The 20,172-nt window shown below is 38.1% G+C and overlaps 1 protein-coding gene across 1 annotated transcript; it reads left to right on the forward strand.

The window, feature by feature from the left end:
• Positions 1–63: 63 nt before the first annotated feature.
• On the forward strand, positions 64–19,850 carry LOC137295547 (anaphase-promoting complex subunit 7-like). The gene is made up of 17 exons (XM_067826936.1): positions 64–180; positions 579–707; positions 1,180–1,251; positions 1,903–1,986; positions 2,775–2,890; positions 3,276–3,389; positions 3,985–4,072; positions 5,285–5,380; positions 6,352–6,440; positions 7,338–7,467; positions 8,087–8,228; positions 9,058–9,158; positions 10,120–10,164; positions 10,830–10,942; positions 11,829–11,945; positions 12,349–12,466; positions 14,967–19,850. Exons 1-17 carry the CDS (start codon positions 115–117, stop codon positions 15,021–15,023), a joined length of 1,677 nt encoding a protein of 558 aa, XP_067683037.1. The 5' UTR covers positions 64–114; the 3' UTR covers positions 15,024–19,850.
• Positions 19,851–20,172: the final 322 nt, after the last annotated feature.

Here is a 20,172-nt window from a genome sequence, read left to right on the forward strand (position 1 = left end):
TACCGCACAACCAATCAACGATCTTGATTCCTACACTGAAAACATAGGATATTGAATGTATTATTAGAAGCGAGTACAGGTACGATTTGCGGGAGAACGAAAGAAGGGAAGACGATGAACTTATACGACCATATCAAACAACTGCACCAAGCAGAGCTTTATGGCGATCTAAAACATTTGGTAATGATATATTGAAATGTCGATGCACACCAAATTTATTTGCAGTCTCAACATTTTCAGTCATTTCGCTTTCCCCACAGAGATTTCTCTCGTGAATAGCATTTTCATAAATTTTGGTCTAGACTTATTTTGTGTTTTGAATTTCGTTCAAGTAGCTTTTCTTTTTGTCAATCTTAGATAACAGTGAGCTTTTGACAAGAGCAAGCACATGCAATATTCAAGAAATTACAAGTAGTATACAGCAGTGGATCTTAATATGTGAATGGAATATAGAGTATACAATAAGTTGTTGGGTTTTTAATGGTTAATGAAAAACATGGTTTTTGTTGCTTGAGCCGATAACACGATGAAATAATCTGTTCATTCAATGAGTTTATTGTTTGTCATAATTGTTTCAGTCCTCTTTTGTGCTGTCTTTGTGTGACAACAGTGCAGAGGTGGAGGTGCTGTCACTACCACAGAAATACCAGTGTCTTGTACATTTTGGAGACGCCCTGTACCACACAGAAGAGTTCAAGAAAGCTGAGGTAGGGAGGATGCTTGTAGCAGCACATATTTACTTTTTAGAAAGCTCACTTCACTTACTGAAAAGTGATGACTGAATATTTCTTGAAGACTCAAGGAAGTTTATGTTCATGTATTAATCATCACTTTAAACACTAAGTATCAAGTTTCATCATAGTATATTTATCTGCAATAACAACCTGAACAGGGGTTTCTGAAAAATGACACTAACCATTCATGCTCATTGGAAATGAAGCAGTTATTAATTGTGAGATTTCAAACAATTCCCAAACTAGAGATAACTCTTAGGGGCAAAATCAACTAGAACTGATTCGAAAAGTATACTTGTGATAGACAGGCAACATGTTAACTAGCTTCTGTGGTAGAGTGTTTTGTGAATCTGAAACACACAGTATCCAGTGACCTGTTACTTTGAAACACCATTTGTGAACGCTGAATATATTTTAGTGACATTGTAATGATTGTTTATTTCAGAGTATATTCAGGAAATCTCTCCTACTGAAGAAAGCCATCAACAAATCAAAAGGAAAATGTTCAGGATCTGCTGTGAGTTTAACATTGTATAATCTAACTAAAGTTAGTCAATTGAGAATTTCAACAAAACACATCTTTGTGACTGATTCATGGTGCTGTATCTTTATTATGTTTCATCACACTGAAATCAGGGTTTTCTGAATAATTATCATAAATGAAATATATAATTATATCTTGAATGACCCTACATCCAGACACATATATGCATAAATAGTGATTGTGTGAAGCACCCTGGAATATAGAAGGAGAATGGCAAGAGAAGTGATCAGTAATTTATTTTTCCAAAAGTGAACATGACGGGGACACTTTGCAGCCAATCAGTGGTCTAGATTTCCATTGATGCAGTTGTCTCAGAGTTGTTTCCCATAGACCATGACCAGATGATTTCTATCAATGTGGTTGTCCCAGAGTTACTTCCCTTAGACCATTGTCACAGTGAACACCGTCCCTTAGAATAAATAATTACATATGGATCTGCCATATTCGAAAGTGACCGAACATGGTCATATTCTCATAATTGCATACAGCAAGAGCCCCAATATGTTTCAATTCCACCAGCAATTAGGATGTGTTGACATTAACAAAACCATTCTTCGTAAGGGGACTAGTGGTAATTTTCATCCCGTTCGGTCAAGAAGATTGAGGGAATGCTTTACTTTTCAGGATGTCATATCTGAAGTCGATGTCAAGTTTAAACTGTATCAGTGTCTATTTCAACAAAAACAAAATACAGAGGCTCTCAATGTGGTAAGTCGATGTCAAGTTTAAACTGTATCAGTGTCTATTTCAACAAAAACAAAATACAGAGGCTCTCAATGTGGTAAGTTGTTAAAGGTCACATGCAATGCAAAACACAACTTTGCAGATTCTGATACCTTTTGGTATGGACTTACAGTATCAAATTATCAAAAGTGCAACATCAAGTTATGAAGCTGAAAAGTAATGCAAATGATTCAGTAATGTCACCCCAGAGCTGAGTGGGGAGGGATTAGAGTGGAGATTGATGATAGATTTTTCACAACATGCTATTGCAATAGCAATACTCTGTTGTGACCAACTATTGCAATAATATTGCAATAGTCTTTTCTCCTTGAATTGTTTTATTTGAAGCAATTTCCTAAATGAACATATAGTTTATGAGAAATAAGAACAAGCTGAAGTAGTTTCAGTCTTTTTTAACAACCCACATGAAACTTGCAACCTTGATCAAGTAAACAGTCAAGTTTGTTTAAGAAGTAAGTGGGGCAAAAAAATTCTAAATCCACGCAAACAAATCTGGTACTTCCTGTATTTTACACCATGCATTTATCAACATTGACAAGTCAGTTACTAAACTATCGACTGTCACACATACAATCGATGCATCGATAGCTTTTGTATCTACCAATGATTAATTACTGTTGGAAAATCAACAATTGCAATTTGTCGATGTTTTGATGCATCTATACAGCCCTACCCTATTATGATATGATGGGTTATGAGTTGCACAGTTGCAGAAGTATTTGTTTCAAGTTATCACAAATGCATCTTTTAAGCTTGAGAGCATCAACACCAAACAGCGGACTGCTAAGATCAACCTCGCACTGGCCAAACTGTACTTGCGAGATGGACGAGACAGATCAGCCATGACTTGTTACAAGGAGGTTGTCAGGTGAGACATTGGTGCTCCATGTACATGTTGAATCATTAAGGGCTTTTATCACTGAGATGAAACAACTGCATAGTTTTGGAGTGGGGACCATACATCAGGGGTTTGTGCACTGAAGTGTTGAATAAAGATGTCACACAGGTCACAAGGTGCAGATATGTAGGTCATGGGGGTGCAAACATATAGGTCATGGGGTACTGACTTCATGCATGTCACAGGGTGCTGAATAAAGGTGTTTGTTGTGGGGTGCAGAGTGTGTAGCACAGTCATACAATGACAAAAAATGCATTAATTCAGGCATCGGAGAGAATGTAGGTCTGTGACATGTATTCTGTACACAGACAGCATAAACATGTCATGATGTGTGTATTTGCTTGTCTTCCAACAGAGAGCATCCCCTGGCCCTAGAGGCAGCAGTCGGGTTGCTGACACTTGGAATGAAGGGTGCAGATGTCGCATCCCTCATCATGAACAGTCTTCCCCACGGCACCAGCTGTGAATGGTAAGGGACACTTACAGACATTGCCTCCACACTGAGAAATGTTTTTTGATTCATGATCCGGCTAATCCGTAAACAATGAAAAGAAGAGTTTGTTTGTGTCAGAGAATTTTTTTTTGTTCATTGTCACCCGGCTGTATTGCAGCTATATGATTGTGGCCTGTACATTATTGATCCTCCACCAGTCAGTCAAGTGGTTGACATCATGAGCATCGATCTGTGTAACTGAGATATGATGACAAGTCATTGAATCCTGTTAGTTGCCTGCTGCAACAAACATGGGTTGCAGAAGATCAAGTCTAACCTAGATCTTTGCGGGTTGTGGACCAAATGTTTTGACATTTAAAGTTTAGGAAATCAGCAGGTTTATAACCCAAGTTTCTAAGATGTCTGGACTCATGATGATAATGATACTGTTCATTTTGAGATCAAGCTATGACAGTGAAAACCGAGTTTGTCAGGTTGGAAACTTTCAGACCTGTCCCTCTCTCCCTCCCCTACCCTCACCGCCTTTTTCGGAAGGGGGTCATTAAGTTGCATATCTGAATGGAACTTTCAAATGTTTTTTAATAATATGAATATGTCCTAATTATTTCAGGTTATCATCCTGGATCAAAGGTCACGCATATCTGTCATCTAAGGAGTATTCAAATGCAGTTCAGACGTTCAAGCACATGGAAACCAAGGTGGTGACACAAGTTGTCTTGCATAAAATCATAGGCTTTACTCATTTGCTCTGCTGAGTAGATTTGTTATTCAGTGAACAGTGGAAGCCCTCTAAACTGGCAGCCCTCCAATGCAGTGTGCTCACAATATTGGCACTAGAATTTGGTCCTGAAGCTAGTTAATTTATGATCATTTACGTGCCCTCTAATCAGGCATCAGTCTATTTGGTTTTTGAGGACAACAAAGACTGTCCAATTGACTGTTTCTAATGCTCGCTAATCCAGCATCAAGTATCTCATCTCTCCTGTTGACTGGCAGATTAGTTAAATGTGCATTAATGACACAGTGGATCACCATCAGCATTAGTATTTAGTTAATGGTACTTAACTCAACAATCTACTTCTGTACTTTATCAGTCTGTTTGGGTAAGAATGATGCCGAAATCTGTTCATGGATCAAACATTCATTTCAATGTAGAATGTAATGAAAACATCAGACCAAATCTGAAATAAAGTTTCATTACATTTGTCTCCAAAATAAAAAAGGTACATAAAAGTAACTATCATAATTTTGTGTAATTTTGCAAGTGAAGTTTTAAGAGGGTAAAGTAACGGTGGTACTGTCGCAGGAACAGCCTCAAGGGTGGGAAGTACATGCAATTGTGACGTCACAGTATGAAATCGATCTGTTGATTTGGTACAACAGACAATGAAATACACCTTTGACATCCAGACCATTATTTTCAAAGTTTGAGGTTTCTTAAGGCGTAAGTGAAAGGGGTCGCCTTAAATATGTCCTGTGTAATTTTGTTAATTGCACTTCATGTGCGCTTGTGTTGTCTGAAGGACAAATGAAAACTTTTTTCCAGAGTTGGTCTGATATTTTTATTCCATTCTCAAAAGAGTGATTGATCATGAACCAATTTATAGTTGATTCATCAGTGATTCATCAGTATTGTTTTCATCCATACAGACTACAAGAAATCATAATCCCAAATATAATATGTGTTACATCTGACCACTTTCTAAATGTCATTGTGTATTTAACACAGAAACCTCTGGTGTTTTTATGCAAAAAATAATAAAGCCTCTTGAAATGCTTAAGGATTGTAATGAAAATTTCATGAGCAAAAGATTTGGACTGCATATTTTTCATTTTCTTTGTGCAGACTCTTGTACAAAACCTAGCATGAACAAGGCAACTCTTATTGACATGCTTGTGTTGTGTTCCAGACATGTTTGAAGGACAATGTACAGTTGTTGAACTGTGTTGGGGAAGCCAGGTTCTACGACGGCCAGTACAATCAAGCTATCGCAGTCTTCCAGAGGGTGAGTACATGGGTAGTTTTCCATCTTCCTTAGTCAGTGGCGTGATATCTCCATTAAATTTTAATAAATTCATTTGCTACTATTGGTTTTGAGCTCAATTTGAATAAATTCTCATTCATTAATGAGGAAACAATTGCTTGGTTAGCCAGTCCAGTGCCATCAAATTACTTGCAGCTTATTCATCTATGTTAGAAGCTTTATGATGTATACCACAAGTTCTTTAACAGGGTTTTCTCTAGCTACTTTTAAGTAGTATATATGATTGAATAAGAGGGCAGCATTTGAAATTAGTGTTTGTCCTAAGGCTCGGAGACAACTGAAAACCACCTGGACCCACAGATTTTGTTTCTGCAGGTCCATCATCCTCAATATCGCAGGCAATACATTCTGAATAATCTCCACTATATCCTGGATGCATCTATGGTTTGATCCGATGAATGTTTTACCTCCCTTGTCTAGCATTTTATCCAATCAGGTGTCTATGCTTGAAAGTGTACCAATCACAACTCACTTTTGCTTGTAAAATTATCTAACCAATTAAACTAGGGAAATAGTTGATGCCGAGGTACTCAGAAAGATGTAGCAGGAGTTCTCCTATATTTTGTAAAAGTTTCTGACCTGTCAATTTGTATGAACTCAAACCTGAGTTGCTCAGCAAACAAACCTTCACAGTTGCAACCACCATCTTTGTTGACACTGGCAAGCTCGGTTGTAAAGGCAGCTTAGTTGATTGGTTACTGTGGAGCCAGCAAAGGGAGGTAATAAAATTATTGGAGATGCTTCCATTGTGTAAGAGGTATTTATCGGAGCGTATGCCCTGGAGATATTGAGAATTCAGGTCCATATGGCAAACATGTTTTTCATCTCCAATAGCATTTGGAGAACCTTTTTTAGTTCTGGGTCCTTAGGCCTGCAGCTTTTCAGGGTTAAGGGAAAACACTGCATGATGGTCTTGCTTCATATTGTTTCAGGTACATGCATTAGATCCACTAGTCTTGAAAAACATGGACCTGTATGCATTCCTTCTTAAGCGAGAAAAGAAATTCAAAGAATTACAAGGGTGAGACAACTCATTTTACCATTGAAATTTGTGATCCAACACTTCATTCTGCAACAGAACTACTGTCTCTAGGCATGTAAATAATCATGCCAGAGCCAGCGATTGATATTATGAGCATCATTATGCTGTCTACATCATGCAACTGAAATGATGATTAAAGCCATGTTAGAACCTCACTCACTTCGTGGTTGTAAATGGAATGTAAATGCAAGAGGCAACTAACACGATCGGGTGGTCAGGCTCACTGACTTGGCTGACACATGTCACCGTATGCCAGTAAGATAGATAGATGCTCAAGCTGTTGATCATCAGATTATCTAGTCCAAACTCGAAAATTTACAGTTTGTTGACATATACCTGGAAGATTGCTGTTTTTGGCAGTAAAACACCAAACCACACCACTCTTCCTTTCACCTATTCAACTCACCAACTCATCCACTCACCCACTCATGTACTCAAAAACTCACCCATTCTACAACTCACCTACACACCTACACACCATCTCACCCACTCGTCCGTTCAAGCACCCACCAACTCCCTCACCAATCATCACTCACCAACTCACCCACCTACCCATTTATCCACTTACCAGCTCACCTACTTACATTGCCTACTTACTCACAGCAGATGTCAGGAAGGCCTTGTTTTGTGTGTTATATTGAACTTGTCTGTGGTAATAACTATCAGAAATGATCTCATGGAAACAAATAAGAGAATTCTTGAAAGTACAAGTGTTCCGTTATTCTTTTCCAGGTTTCTACACAAGGATATATTGCACTGTGAGGGAAATTCTTGAAGTACATAAAGGAACACTCATACTTTCCTGTGTTCCCTTTTTTGTTTCTACAGACATACTTTGACTATATGTTATACCCTCGCTGTTGCATTTTTCGACAGGCTGGCACAGCAGCTGATGTGCATCTCAGATGGCGCCACTGAACCGTGGGTTGCCATGGGTTACTATTCCCTAATGTGCATCACAAAACCCAAAGAGAGAGCAGCAAGAGCCGTGTACTTTGCTCAAAAGGTATCCAAGTATTTCTTTACTGTTAGACCTAACAGTGTGATGGCACATACATAATAGGGCCTTGTATGACAAGATTGTTGCTGATCAGTTTGAAAAGGATACAACAGAGTCCAACCAATCATGTACTCTGAAATTGAAATATGGACATGTTGACAATGTCAATTTATATCAGACTTTAGACACTAGTTTTTACATACTCACTGGAAACACTGTTATAAATTATTCATATCAGTTTCTTTATAATGATGTACTCTGTCCTGAGACCAATGAAGATCAGGATTAGAATTGATCTTCAGCAACCCATGCTTGTCGTAAGAGGCAATGTAATAGATGGGGTGGACGACTCACTGGCTTGGTTGACTCATGTCATCGCACCCCAGTTTTGTAGATCAATGCTCATGCTATTGGTCACAGGATTGTCTGGTCCAGACGCTTTGTACCTAGGGAATCAAACCCTGGCCTTGTGAATGGTTTAACCCCACCACACTTGTTCTGAGAACAAGAGATGTGAGACCATCCAGAGGGTCGTGTTTTGATTTATCATCTGTATTTGCAGAACCTCCTACTCATAGTGTGCGATGATGCTGTTGTTCACATTCTAGAGTTTCTGCTGTTGCAGGCATATCAGATAGATCCCAGGTCTATACAGGCTCTCATCCTCAAGGGTACAGCTCTGCTAGAATTAAAGAAGATCCACGATGCCACACTTCACTTCCTGGAGGCTGTCAGACTTGCACCACATCGATTTGAAGCTTACAATGGTAAATACTGAACATATCCCACATGCTGCAGAGTATACCATTATCGTATATCACAATGTCACATTGATTGCTTGACTGGCATTTTAGAGGATGCTGTTTGGATTTTTGTTCATTTGTTCATTGATACAACGTTTTGGGAACTTTTCTGGCCAAATCACCAGTTCTTGTTCTTTATGTTTGTCACATTGATTGTATCAAGTCCTCACATTGCAAGTAATTCACAGGAAGACAGTTTTATGGATGTCAGCATTTGTGTTTTAATGAATACAACGTTTTGGAGTAAATACAAACCCTTTCATCTGAAATGTTTTGTTCCTCATTATAACGAAGTTGGCATCCATAAAACTCTCTTCCTCAAACCCTGAATGTTGTACAAACTGATGGTTGATAGTGCAAGTGTCTTCATGTCACCATGACAACAAAGTCAATAGTTATAGTTCATTTTGATCATGAGCAATATTCTTTCATCAGGATAAACCCATCTGTAAATTCTTTTTAAGATCAGAATGTCACAATTTGAAAGAGGGTAAAATGTTATTGACGGGCATTTGTTGGTAACCATCAGTCACGTGAGCAGTGGAGGTGATGCAGTAGCCTACTGGTTAAAGCTTTCACTGGTCGTTCCAAGAACCCAGGTCCGATCCCTCACATGGGTACAATGTGTGAAGCCCATTTCTGGGTGTCCCTCTTCTGTGATATTTGCTGGAATATTGCTAAAACCGGCATAAATCCAAGCTCTTGCATCTGTGGCTGCTTAGTAGCAACAGTCATGATAAGGATGTTGTATTTATTGATGCCAGCCTGTGTTTAAGATCTGTTTCTTTTTCAGGTCTCATTGAGTGTTACCTTTCTAACAACAAAATCAAGGATGCTCTCACCTGGGCGGGCCGGATGATACGTACACATGGGAACAGTGCTAGAACATTCACTGTAAGTCTTTGTAAACAGTAGTGAATAGGGCTCAGACAGGTGGGCAATGACTCTCTTACCCATGTCAATACCCGAACCCGTCATGATCATGTGACTAATAGATTTGGCAATGTGATACATTGTTCCTTCATGATTAAAAGGTTGTATTGCCTTTGAAGATTTAGACATAATTTAAGTCACCTCTTTTGAAAATAATACATGATTAACACATTGAAAAACGAGAATACGAGCTGAAAAATGTATTGCCATTTCTTGCAGACTTGATTCACTCATTACACTAAACACCCAAGAAAATGAATTGGGTTGTCATGCTTGATGAATTGATTTAGAGCTTGTCTTGATACCCACAACAGTTGATTGTCAACCTGAACGGTGGCAGGAAGTACATACAGCAGTTCAGGTGAACTCAGATTGTTGTGTTTCCTGATCCTGAATCATGCCTATTGCTTTTCTACTTTTGACAGTTAATTGGGAACTTTTCATTTCTGTGAAGCTGTCATATTACCACGCACCCATGGGTCTCCTCCCTTTTCCCACCAAACGGTCCCACGTGACCTGAGTCTAGCTCTCAGCACTCTCCCATTCATCACTCAAGCAGACGGTTGGGTGGTCATTTGGGTCCTTTTTTATTGCTAGATTATTTCCCTAATATGATACTCAACATGATCCCAGCAGTGTCCTGAAGATAATCTGTACCCAACAAAAACATCAACCAAGTCACTGAGCCTGTGCACAGATCCAAAAGGTTCCTGAAGTTGAACTTCAAGCATACTTTGCCCTTGACCTTAAACCTTGAACCCTCACAAGATCATGTGAAGGTTTAAGACATGGGACAATGCTGCCCCGGGGTGTTGTGTATCTACTTATAGGGAGGTTTTTCTTGCTGTTAACATTAGTTCTTTTGTGTATTAATGGGTAAAGGGATTAAGTTATATTATTTGATGGAGTTTTTATGTTTCAGCTGTATGCGTCTGTGTTGTCAAAAGATCCAAATATGATATCAAAGGTAGGTAACTCTACTGTTCTACTCACTCGTAGCCCATGTATATCCAGTACTTTGCAGCAGTTGAGTTAGAGAGTAAACAATTTCTTTATTTCAAAAACATATGAAGCCACAGTTCATAATGTTTTCAAACTATAAATATCATTTCTCGTGTCATTCATATTCGTTGCCAAGTAAGGGCAGTGAGATAGCCGAATGGTTACAAAGTTTGCCCACCAAGGCCTAGGTTCAATTCCCCAAATGGGTATATTTTTAAACTCGTTTCTGGTGTCCCCCACTGTGATAAAGCAGGAATATTGCTGAATGTGAAAAACAACCACTCACTCACCAAGTCAACTTTTCATTTGGATCTTATTTGTATTTCATCTGGATCTGTGGAAAAGGTTTTGGCAATGATTTCAGAGAATGAATAACATCTGTTGAGTTTGGATAACTGGATGTATTCTGTAACTGTGTGTTCAGTGTCCTATAACGTGTCTGTAAGTGTTCTATGATATGTTCTCTGGTGTGACTGTATTTTGTCCTGTGATGTGCCCTATTATGTGTGTCTGTGTGTCCTGTAGTGTATCTGTGAGTGTCCTAGGGTGTGTCTGTATCTGTTCTATAATGTATCTGTATATGTCCAGTGATGTGTCTGTATGTACAAGATATTTCATGGTTGTATCCAGGCTAAGCCTTACCTGGAGAAAGCGATGAAGATGGACCCATCATCCCTGGACCCTGTGTACAACATGTGTGAGATCCTGGCTCAGGAACAACAGCACGATAGGGGCATTGAACTGTGAGTGGCAACATTTATATGAATAAATTTTTATAAAAAAACCCCCAAAACTTATATTTTCAATGTTGTGAGATTGTGATCGCAAGCAACCATGAATGATATGAATGGTGTCTGTTCATCTGTTTTGTGTGAACAAGGTGGAATGCAACATATGTGCATTGTCAAAACCCTGTCTACAAAACCTATGTCAGAAACAGTGATCGAGATTTTAATTTCATGCTACACACAGCAATATTCCAGCTATATGGCAACAGTCTGAAAATAATCAAGACTGGACCAGACAATCCAGTGATCAACATCATGAGCATTGATCTACACAACTGGGATATGCTGACACGTTTCAATCAAATCAACAAGTCTGATCACCCAATCCTGTTAGCTGTTTCTCACCACAAGCATGGGTTACTGGACGTCGATGCGTGAAGATCTGAGGTAGAATAGGTCTTCAGCAACAAAATTGTTGTCTCAAAAGGACAATGCTTGTCATAATCACTAGTGTGATTGGGTGGTCAGACTTGGTTGACACGTGTCATTGGTTTCCAGTGGTGCAGATCGATGCTCATGCTCATCACTGGAGTGTCTGGTTCAGACTGGTATTTACAGACCGCCACCATATAGCTGGAATATTTCTGTGTGCAGCACAAAATCAAAATATCTCAATCACTAAACTAAACTCACTCACTCACTGAAGGTCAATTATAACCCAAATCCTTATGAGTGTCAGAAGTAGTATGTTGAGCAGAAATAATGTGATGGAGCACATTAATATGAGCTCCTTCAACGTGGCTTAATGTGCACATTTATTACTAGTTTTATCAAGCTAATTTTATTGCACCCCAACATTATGATGGAAACACTGGTGTAATAAAGCCGACTTCTCTCGCAGCCTCCAGAAGCAGCTCGAGAGTCACTCCACCGGCCGACTACATCAGCTTCTGGGAGACTTCCTGGCCCAGACCAACAGGATCCAGGAGGCCATGGACCAGTACATCATCACCATAACGTAAGTACAGCAGCACGTGTGAGGATGTTTGTGGATGTGGATAGACTTCAAATGGGTGTCCTGGTCTTGCTGCCACATGTCTGGAGCTACAGTGCAAGCTGTAAGGTACATGCTAGTGTTGCTAGTAACTGTCACACTTAAATGCAGGAATTAAGAAACAAAAACAAATGCATAATTCTACTATTTGCAGTCTCTTGTGTCAAAAGCTTCCATTTACAGGTTGAGCGATGATGTCTCATTTAAAAAAATGCTCCATTTACAGGTGGTGTGATGTATCTTGTGTTGAAAGCCTCCATTTATAGGTTGTGAGATAAATGTTGTGTCAAAAGCCTCTATAAACAGGTTGAGTGATGCTAGGTCAGTCAAAAGCCCTTAGGAACAGTTGGAGTATTATCTATTTCAGGATGGAGCCACTGAACGTGAAGGCTCGTGAGGGAATCGAGCGGCTTGAGAAGGACAACGACATGGGTCTGGAGGGAGGCTACGACGTGGAGGTGGAGATGGGGGGAAGTGACAATGACGTGAGTGATGATGACGTCATCTGAATAATTGTCTTCATCAAGAGAATTCATTCCATTTGAAAACACAGACTCTGTATAACTCTTGAAAAAGCATGAAACAGTTGTCTTGAAAGGAATCTCATTTCATCAACGGATGAATATATACCAGATGCATCAACAGATGCATCAGCTCAATGTCAAAATGTGATCAACCTGTCTGAACTGTCAATGAACTATGACTCATTTTCACTTTTCATATCTATGCAAGTTGATAACCTTATCATTTGTCAAAGATCATACCTGTTGTGTTGGATTAATAGTTCTGATTTCTGAATCAAATATTTTTTACATTTCCATGGCAACAAGTTTGACTTTGACTTACTTTGGTGATTGTGCTCTTTTCCAGAGCCGAACTTTAAAACCATTCACAATTTCTTCACCAAGCTTGGCACATGGATAGATCTAGTGGTGTACACACCAAGACATTTAACATCATCATAACTGGTACACGTGTTCATGAAGAATATTTTGCCATTGCCAAGGACATTAGTGACTGTCTTCCTCTTGTTTTGAGCTTAGAAATGCATTGGCTGTTCTGAACATTAAAGTTATGCAACTAGAGGCTTGTATTGGCACTGCCAATTAAGAAGTACTTGGTTTGTGTAGAGAAATGGGTAAAATGTGCTCATCATTCAGGGATTCAACCAATACCATCATTCAGGGATTCAACCAATACCATCATTCAGGGATTCAACCAATACCATCATTCAGGGATTCAACCAATACCATCATTCAGGGATTCAACCAATACCATCATTCAGGGATTCAACCAATACCATCATTCAGGGATTCAACCAATACCATCATTCATGATGGTTGTTCTAATTCTGCACTGAAATTCTCATGATTTCTCCATTATACAAAATGCTGTTAAGGAATTCTCAATGATTTTGGTCAGTTGAAAACAATTCTCTCATTGTTGAGAACTCTGTGATATGATGTTGTCAGCTGTTAATGATGTTACATGCCGTGAGTTCATATGGACTGTGTTCCAAAAAGTGATTGCAAACTTTGTGATAAACTTATATCCAAATATTTTTGGAGTCCGGCCTTGATGTGATGGAAATTAAGCATGAAACTCAAAGGGTCTTTGCCATTAACCTTATATTGAATGTTTAAAAAGTGTTTGGTCCCAGCATTATGATTGCTATTGGAGCGCATATTTTTTCGTTTCAAGTATCCCATCTTCAGTGAAATTTTTGTGCTACCTCGACTGGCAATTGTTTTCCTATTGTTTGCAGACCTGTTGTTCTTCATTTATGACTTCATAAATGCTCAAACTCTCAAAGTCAGTTCTTATAAATATATGTGTTATCTTTACAGACTTTTTAATAATAAAAATAGTAAACTGACACAATTCAAACTTAGTGATATCATTTGGCACAAATCCAGTGGAAGCTGTCTAAACCGGCACTCATTTGGACTGAAGAAGTAATCTGGTCTAGACAATGTGCTGGATTGTAGAGCTGATGATAAATGTACAAGCCATGGATGTGACTGAGATTTTATGCCAGTCTTGACAACTTGCTGGATTGGACAAGTACTGGTTTTGACAGCTTCCACTGAAGTGTAAAACAAGCCATTCCCATTTGGTTATCAGCCAGTCTGGAGACATCAGTCAGGCCATGCATGACCATTATAATTATTTTTCAGTTTATGTAAACATAAATGGATAAATATTGCATGTGAGCCAGTCAAGTGACACAGACCTTCTTACAATGTATTTTGTTTAAGAGAACTGGGAGTATTCTGCACAAAATTCCAAAGAATGACCAAATTCCTGCACATTACCGTTTTTATGTCTAATGGGAAAACAGATTTTATCATCCAAAACTCTGTTCCTCTGGCAATATTTCTTGTGTGGGATCAACGATATCGCCTTGGAGATATCATTTTGGCAGTAGATTTTGTACAAAGCCTTTGTGTCATCAATTATATGATTCACAAAATAAGACATAAAAAACGTGATCACTTCACAATGCTGTGACATTGCTGCACTGCAGGTCTAATAGCAGTACATGTTCAGAAGTGTAAATTTATCATTGAAAACTACTGAAGAGTGATTTTGATGATAAATTGAATCTCACCCTCGTGTCTTCTACCATCAAATATATCAACACTCGTTGATAAAAGTGACAATATCTTGTTGAAGCAGGCTCTTGGATGAGATTCTATATATTTTTACAGAAATAGGAAAGAATTTGGTGATTCTTACATATTTTGAGTAGTATGCATGGCTTGAGTATGGAAATAGGATGGAATCTGAGTCCTTAACATTCTTTAGTAGTATATAAAGAATATCGTATTTGAAATGCATAAATGCAGACTTCTTGTTGCTCATAAATGAATGCTGTTAGTCGTCACAAGACAGTAGGATATGACACCATTCATTATCACGTGACAAGCTCTTTGATTCCTCGTATCTCATCGGTTATTGTCTAACTGTGTGTTTTGTTTGCAGGCTGACTTTGAGGGCAGTGACATGGAGAGCACATGGTCCGAGACTGACTTCAGTTAACATAGGCTCAACCCTAGTCATTTCCTCAGTGCTAGTTCTGTATGTGGACCCTGTAGACAGGGATGGAGATTAACTTTAAAAAAACAGGGCTCATGTTTTGGTTTGTTGTTTTTTAACCTTGATAGCCGTCCAAAGGGGCGGATCCAGACAGGGGTGAGGGGATGTGCATGCCTCTCCCTCCAAAATTTTTTTTGTTAAATCGTATGTTAAACACTGAGTAGACAATGGGCAATTAGAAGTATAATTTTGTTAGCCCAAGGTAATTCCTACTAGCAGTGGTCCTATGGGCAAGTGTTAATTTCCATCCCTGGAGCATACAGGCATAAATGGCAAATCAAAACAGCATGTTGTTAGAACTTTCATCTCTGCTGCTCAATCAGTAATAGACACTTTAACTTGTAAGTTATTGGGCTATTTTTGCCTTGTGTGTTTTGTTGATGTTTAGTTTATATCCACTGCTGGTATGACTGCATTTATTATCTTGTGTGCTACCTTTTCTATAAGCGTCAGAACCAAAATGTTTGAACACATTGAGTACAATCTGGTTATAGGTACGTTATTGTAGATCCGATGAAACTGATCATGACACCTGAGATGTTGCTGCCATTTAGCTCGTGGCTCCTGAAACAATGTGAGAGTCTTTTGTTGTAAAAACTTTTAGCAGAACTGAAAGATGATGGAATTAAGTGCCGAAAGGGCAGAGAGGAAGCATATAGGTTGAAGTGTTCATTTGTCACACTGAAGGTACAGGCTGGATTGCCCACCATGGTACTGTGTATCAAGTCTAATTATATGCCATTAAAAAAGTAGGGGATACTGCATTTTATGAGGATACCACTAGCCAATGCAAATACAAATGAGAAAAAGTAATATATATCCATACAGATGAAACATTTCCAAAGGAATGGAATAAATTGTCAGATTTTCCCTCACTTTCTCTTGATCATCTGTTTCCTCCATGGCTTCATCATGAGCATTTTATCAATCTGTTATATGTAATATACCCTACTTTTTGAGTGGTATAGTATGTTTTGAGATATTTCTGGTTTATTGGTGCAATACCTTTCTCCTTCACTCAACTGCTACACCTAAATTTAATGTAAGAGTTGAGAATTATTATGTATGATGTAAGTGAAAATGGAGACCAACACATACAAAATATAACACTTTATTAATGCATATTTATTGGTCACATTCATTATAGACATACAAGTTGTCGAGCACCATGGTAGTTGAATTGAGTATGAATCCAAATTTTGAATAATCCTCCTGCTTTGGTATGTATAATGTTTATGGAAGACAAGTAGGGTCAAACCATTTTTCAAATTTTCCTTGAAAGATTTCATGACTTGTTGAAATTTCAGTATTTGTTTGAGATAACCAAAGATATGACTGATGCAAAATTAGCATTCATGGAGATAAAGTCACAATATCATTCTCAGGCCTATAAACATCAGTGAAAGAAATCCTGATGTTATTTCAACACGAAGACATTGACCAGCACATGTTTATGTTTGATTGTTGCCTAGGAACCATTGTATTTTCATCCTAACAGCATTGCGCATTATTTTACTTGTATTTGAATATAAATTTTATATCAATATGTTGTCATGGTTACAATAATGTAAGTTTAGATATAATTACTCAGTCTTCATTAGTTACAGTGTGGATGTGGGTGCATATGGAATGGTAGACAGTATCTGTGATGATCATCATTCAGTATATACCGTAAATCATGAAATAAATACAAGCACGAAATAAACATTTTTATGTGATTGTTAATAATAACCAGTTATTAATATGCCACACTGTATATATTTTTCATGCATTTATTATGAAAGAAGCAGTAAAGAATAACCAGTTTCTGTTTGAGGAGACCAGTCCTTAATACACTTTGTATACCATATGTTCCGTTACCACTGTACCCCCAATACTTTGCAGTGCTGTTGTTAATTTTTTTAATGTTAATCACAGTAGACACAATATTGAGGTGAAGATGCTAAGACCAGTCTCAACTATGTCATGATTTATCTACTAGGGCTGCGATTCCATTCACGACATTGGGCCCTCAATTCAATCCTTTTCAATTCAATTCTACATACAAGCAAAAACATCCGATTTCATTTAACTCTCAAAGTCAGCTTTTTTATCATGAAATGCTTATTCCAGCACTCGAAACTGCTTGATTTGGGAGTCAAAATTATGTTCTGGCTGTGTGGAAATAATTTGAATAGGTATTCAAATAGCAAATCAGAATAGTACTACTGGCTATTGAAAACCAAAACTAAGGTGTAAGATTGATTTTCAATGAACCATGCCGTGTCATTGCAGCCCTAATACCTGCACCTCGGCCAAATGTAGAGACAGCATCAGAATCGGGTAGTATAATACACCCTGCATATTTTCACCATTTTGAATACCAGTTAAACACATGGTCTAACACCATTAGACCTTGTGGTTAATGCTCACACAGTTGGTCTATGAACATGTGGACATTATTTCAACAGTGGCGAAAACCTTGTTTGTTTTCTGAAACATTCTGTGGGTAGCTGCATACGTAGGAGAAATGTAGTGCAAGCAGGGCAGCACAACAAAGAGAAAAATGACCAGTTGCTTGCATATGGGAATACTGGTCATTTTCTCTTTGTTGCACGTCCCTATTTTACGCTTCAGTTTGCCTGATTCCATATCAACAAGATCTTTTGGAGGGTGGGAGGTGTCTTACTAATTTCTGGTTAACAAGTTCACTGCTGCTGAAAGATACAAAATATAGGTGTTATGACATGACAGTTGACATGAATCTAGGCATCAGGAATTATTTTTTATATTTCCTAGCAAAGATTTGTCTCAAATTTTCTCAGTTTCAATAATCTTTTGTTTTCAAGTCCCATGACTACTGGCAGATGATCTGATTAATTACTTTTGTTGATGTGGTTCACCTGAGATAATCAGGCTTTTGTCCCACACAAGTAAAGACTCACCTTTGCAAATGTCATTTGAAGCTTTTCGCTTGGTTTGAGGTTGTGCTATAGTCTTCACCTTCATGACACATGGTAAATTAGGTTTATTACAAACACTGTTATATCAAACACACTGACATCTTTTCCTGATCATTACCTGTATATTGTAGTTGAGATATATGTTAATGTCTGTTTTTGCTGTAGCAAATTGAAATCTGTGGTCCCTTTGAGTTCATTATGGGTTTGTTATAACTGTATTTCATTTGTCATTGATTTACAACCTCTGTATCAGAGGACATACAATCGATTACATGTTACATTGATGTAAAACATGTGAATAATAACAGAACAGGTTCAAGAATTTATGTAGATCACTAGTAAAACCTGGTTGATTACAATAGCAGAATCAACACAGCCCCTCCAAGCTGTTTCTTTGCTTTCAGAAATGTGAAAGCATCTGATTAAGGGTTGTGATTCACTACTGAAAGGAGATACTATGAAACTTGTGAGACATAAGTACCATATGGAGATATGATTCATATCTCACCCACAGTTATTATCGAGATCCACATCCTAAAGGTATGACGTAACTGTCGGATTTGGATGGTCAGACTTGCTGACTTGGTTGACACACTTTGTATTCCAATTGCATAGATTGATGTTCATGCTGTTGATCACTGGACTGTTTGGTCCAGACTCGATTATTTTACAGATTAATGCCATATAGCTGGAATATTGCTGAGGGCAACGTTTAGAATCCAACCAACCCAAAGCGAGGTTGGCATACTGTCACAGTTCTGATAGACAAATCCTGTCCTCCTTATTCTATCTGACAATTGGATACAGCTGAGATTTCTTCAAACAAATGTCACATGGTTACCTAGACAGGGATACTGATAAGCAGGAGGATAACATATTTTTCATAATGACTGGGATTGTAAAATGATGGGAAATGATGGTAGACAGCAACAATGTAGATAGTCTTGTCTTTACATATGCGTTAACTCCCATGAGTTATGAGAGTGAATGTAGTGTCCATCCAGTTAAAGGGATGGCATAGAAGGGGTGATAACAGACTAAGAGACATATCAGTTTTAATCTGGTATTAAACCACAGCAGTAAGTTTTTGACCTGACAAAGAAAGCCCATCTGCACATCAGGTTTTGAACACTATGTCAAATATGCAAACATGTATCAAAAGCTCAGAAACAAGTTAACAGAAAGACATGTGGACCCAACTGCACAAAGCCATCTTAGCGACATGACTGACTTAAGCCCATGTTAGGTTATGGTAGTTATAATCGTCATAGGTGTGCATGGTAGCTTTGTGCAATGGGGCCTTGTTTCTTAAATAATCAGTACTTGTGACCGTATGGTAGATGCTAGAGTTGATACTGCTAATTATCTTAAGTATATTGCCTTTCAAACGGCATCAGGTATATTTCAAATTTAAAAAATAAAGATTTAAGTGTTCTTACTTTACTAATTTGACCTCTTGGTAGGTGTTTGATTTACACTTATATTTGTTATTAGTTTGATTACAAAGGACCTAATTAATCTTGCCATGATAATAAAATTCCACTGGATACGTGAAAGACTGGGTAATTCCGAAGTATAGGTTACTGTTGTGTTCCTAGTTGGACTAAGTCAAAGCTTGCATACTTGATGTCAGTGAGTGAACATTCGTGTCAGTTGTTACACTGCCAGGAGGGTTGGCTCAGGAAGACACGTACATGCGGGGTTTATCAAGCTTTATTCCAACCTGAATGTATCTTGACATTACATACTTCTAGATCCCTTGAAATAAGATACGTTTCTATTGTGTGGAAAATGTTTCAGTCACAAATAAACTTATTGTTGTTAGCAACCCGTGTATTGTTGTTTGTTTACCCAGAAACATTATTTCAGAAATTGTGTAGTTAAAAAGGCGAAATATGATAAAAAAAAATATACTTGATGATATCACAGACGTAGCAAACGACTCGTATATGATTTTCAAGAGTAATCAAAAGATATCGCTGTGATAGTGCTTGGTCCCTAGTTATTTCACCTGAGATGGCGTGCACATATTCAACATCCTTTAAACCCTGATAACGCAACTAATAACATTGCGGAGTATGTGTCTGATTTCCTGTCTAGGGACGAATTTTGTAATAAGAATAATATTAGAATTGCCAGCTGTTTAAGTG

This window comes from Haliotis asinina, chromosome 1 (assembly GCF_037392515.1).
Source record: "Haliotis asinina isolate JCU_RB_2024 chromosome 1, JCU_Hal_asi_v2, whole genome shotgun sequence".
Classification (NCBI taxonomy): Eukaryota; Metazoa; Mollusca; class Gastropoda; order Lepetellida; family Haliotidae; genus Haliotis; species Haliotis asinina.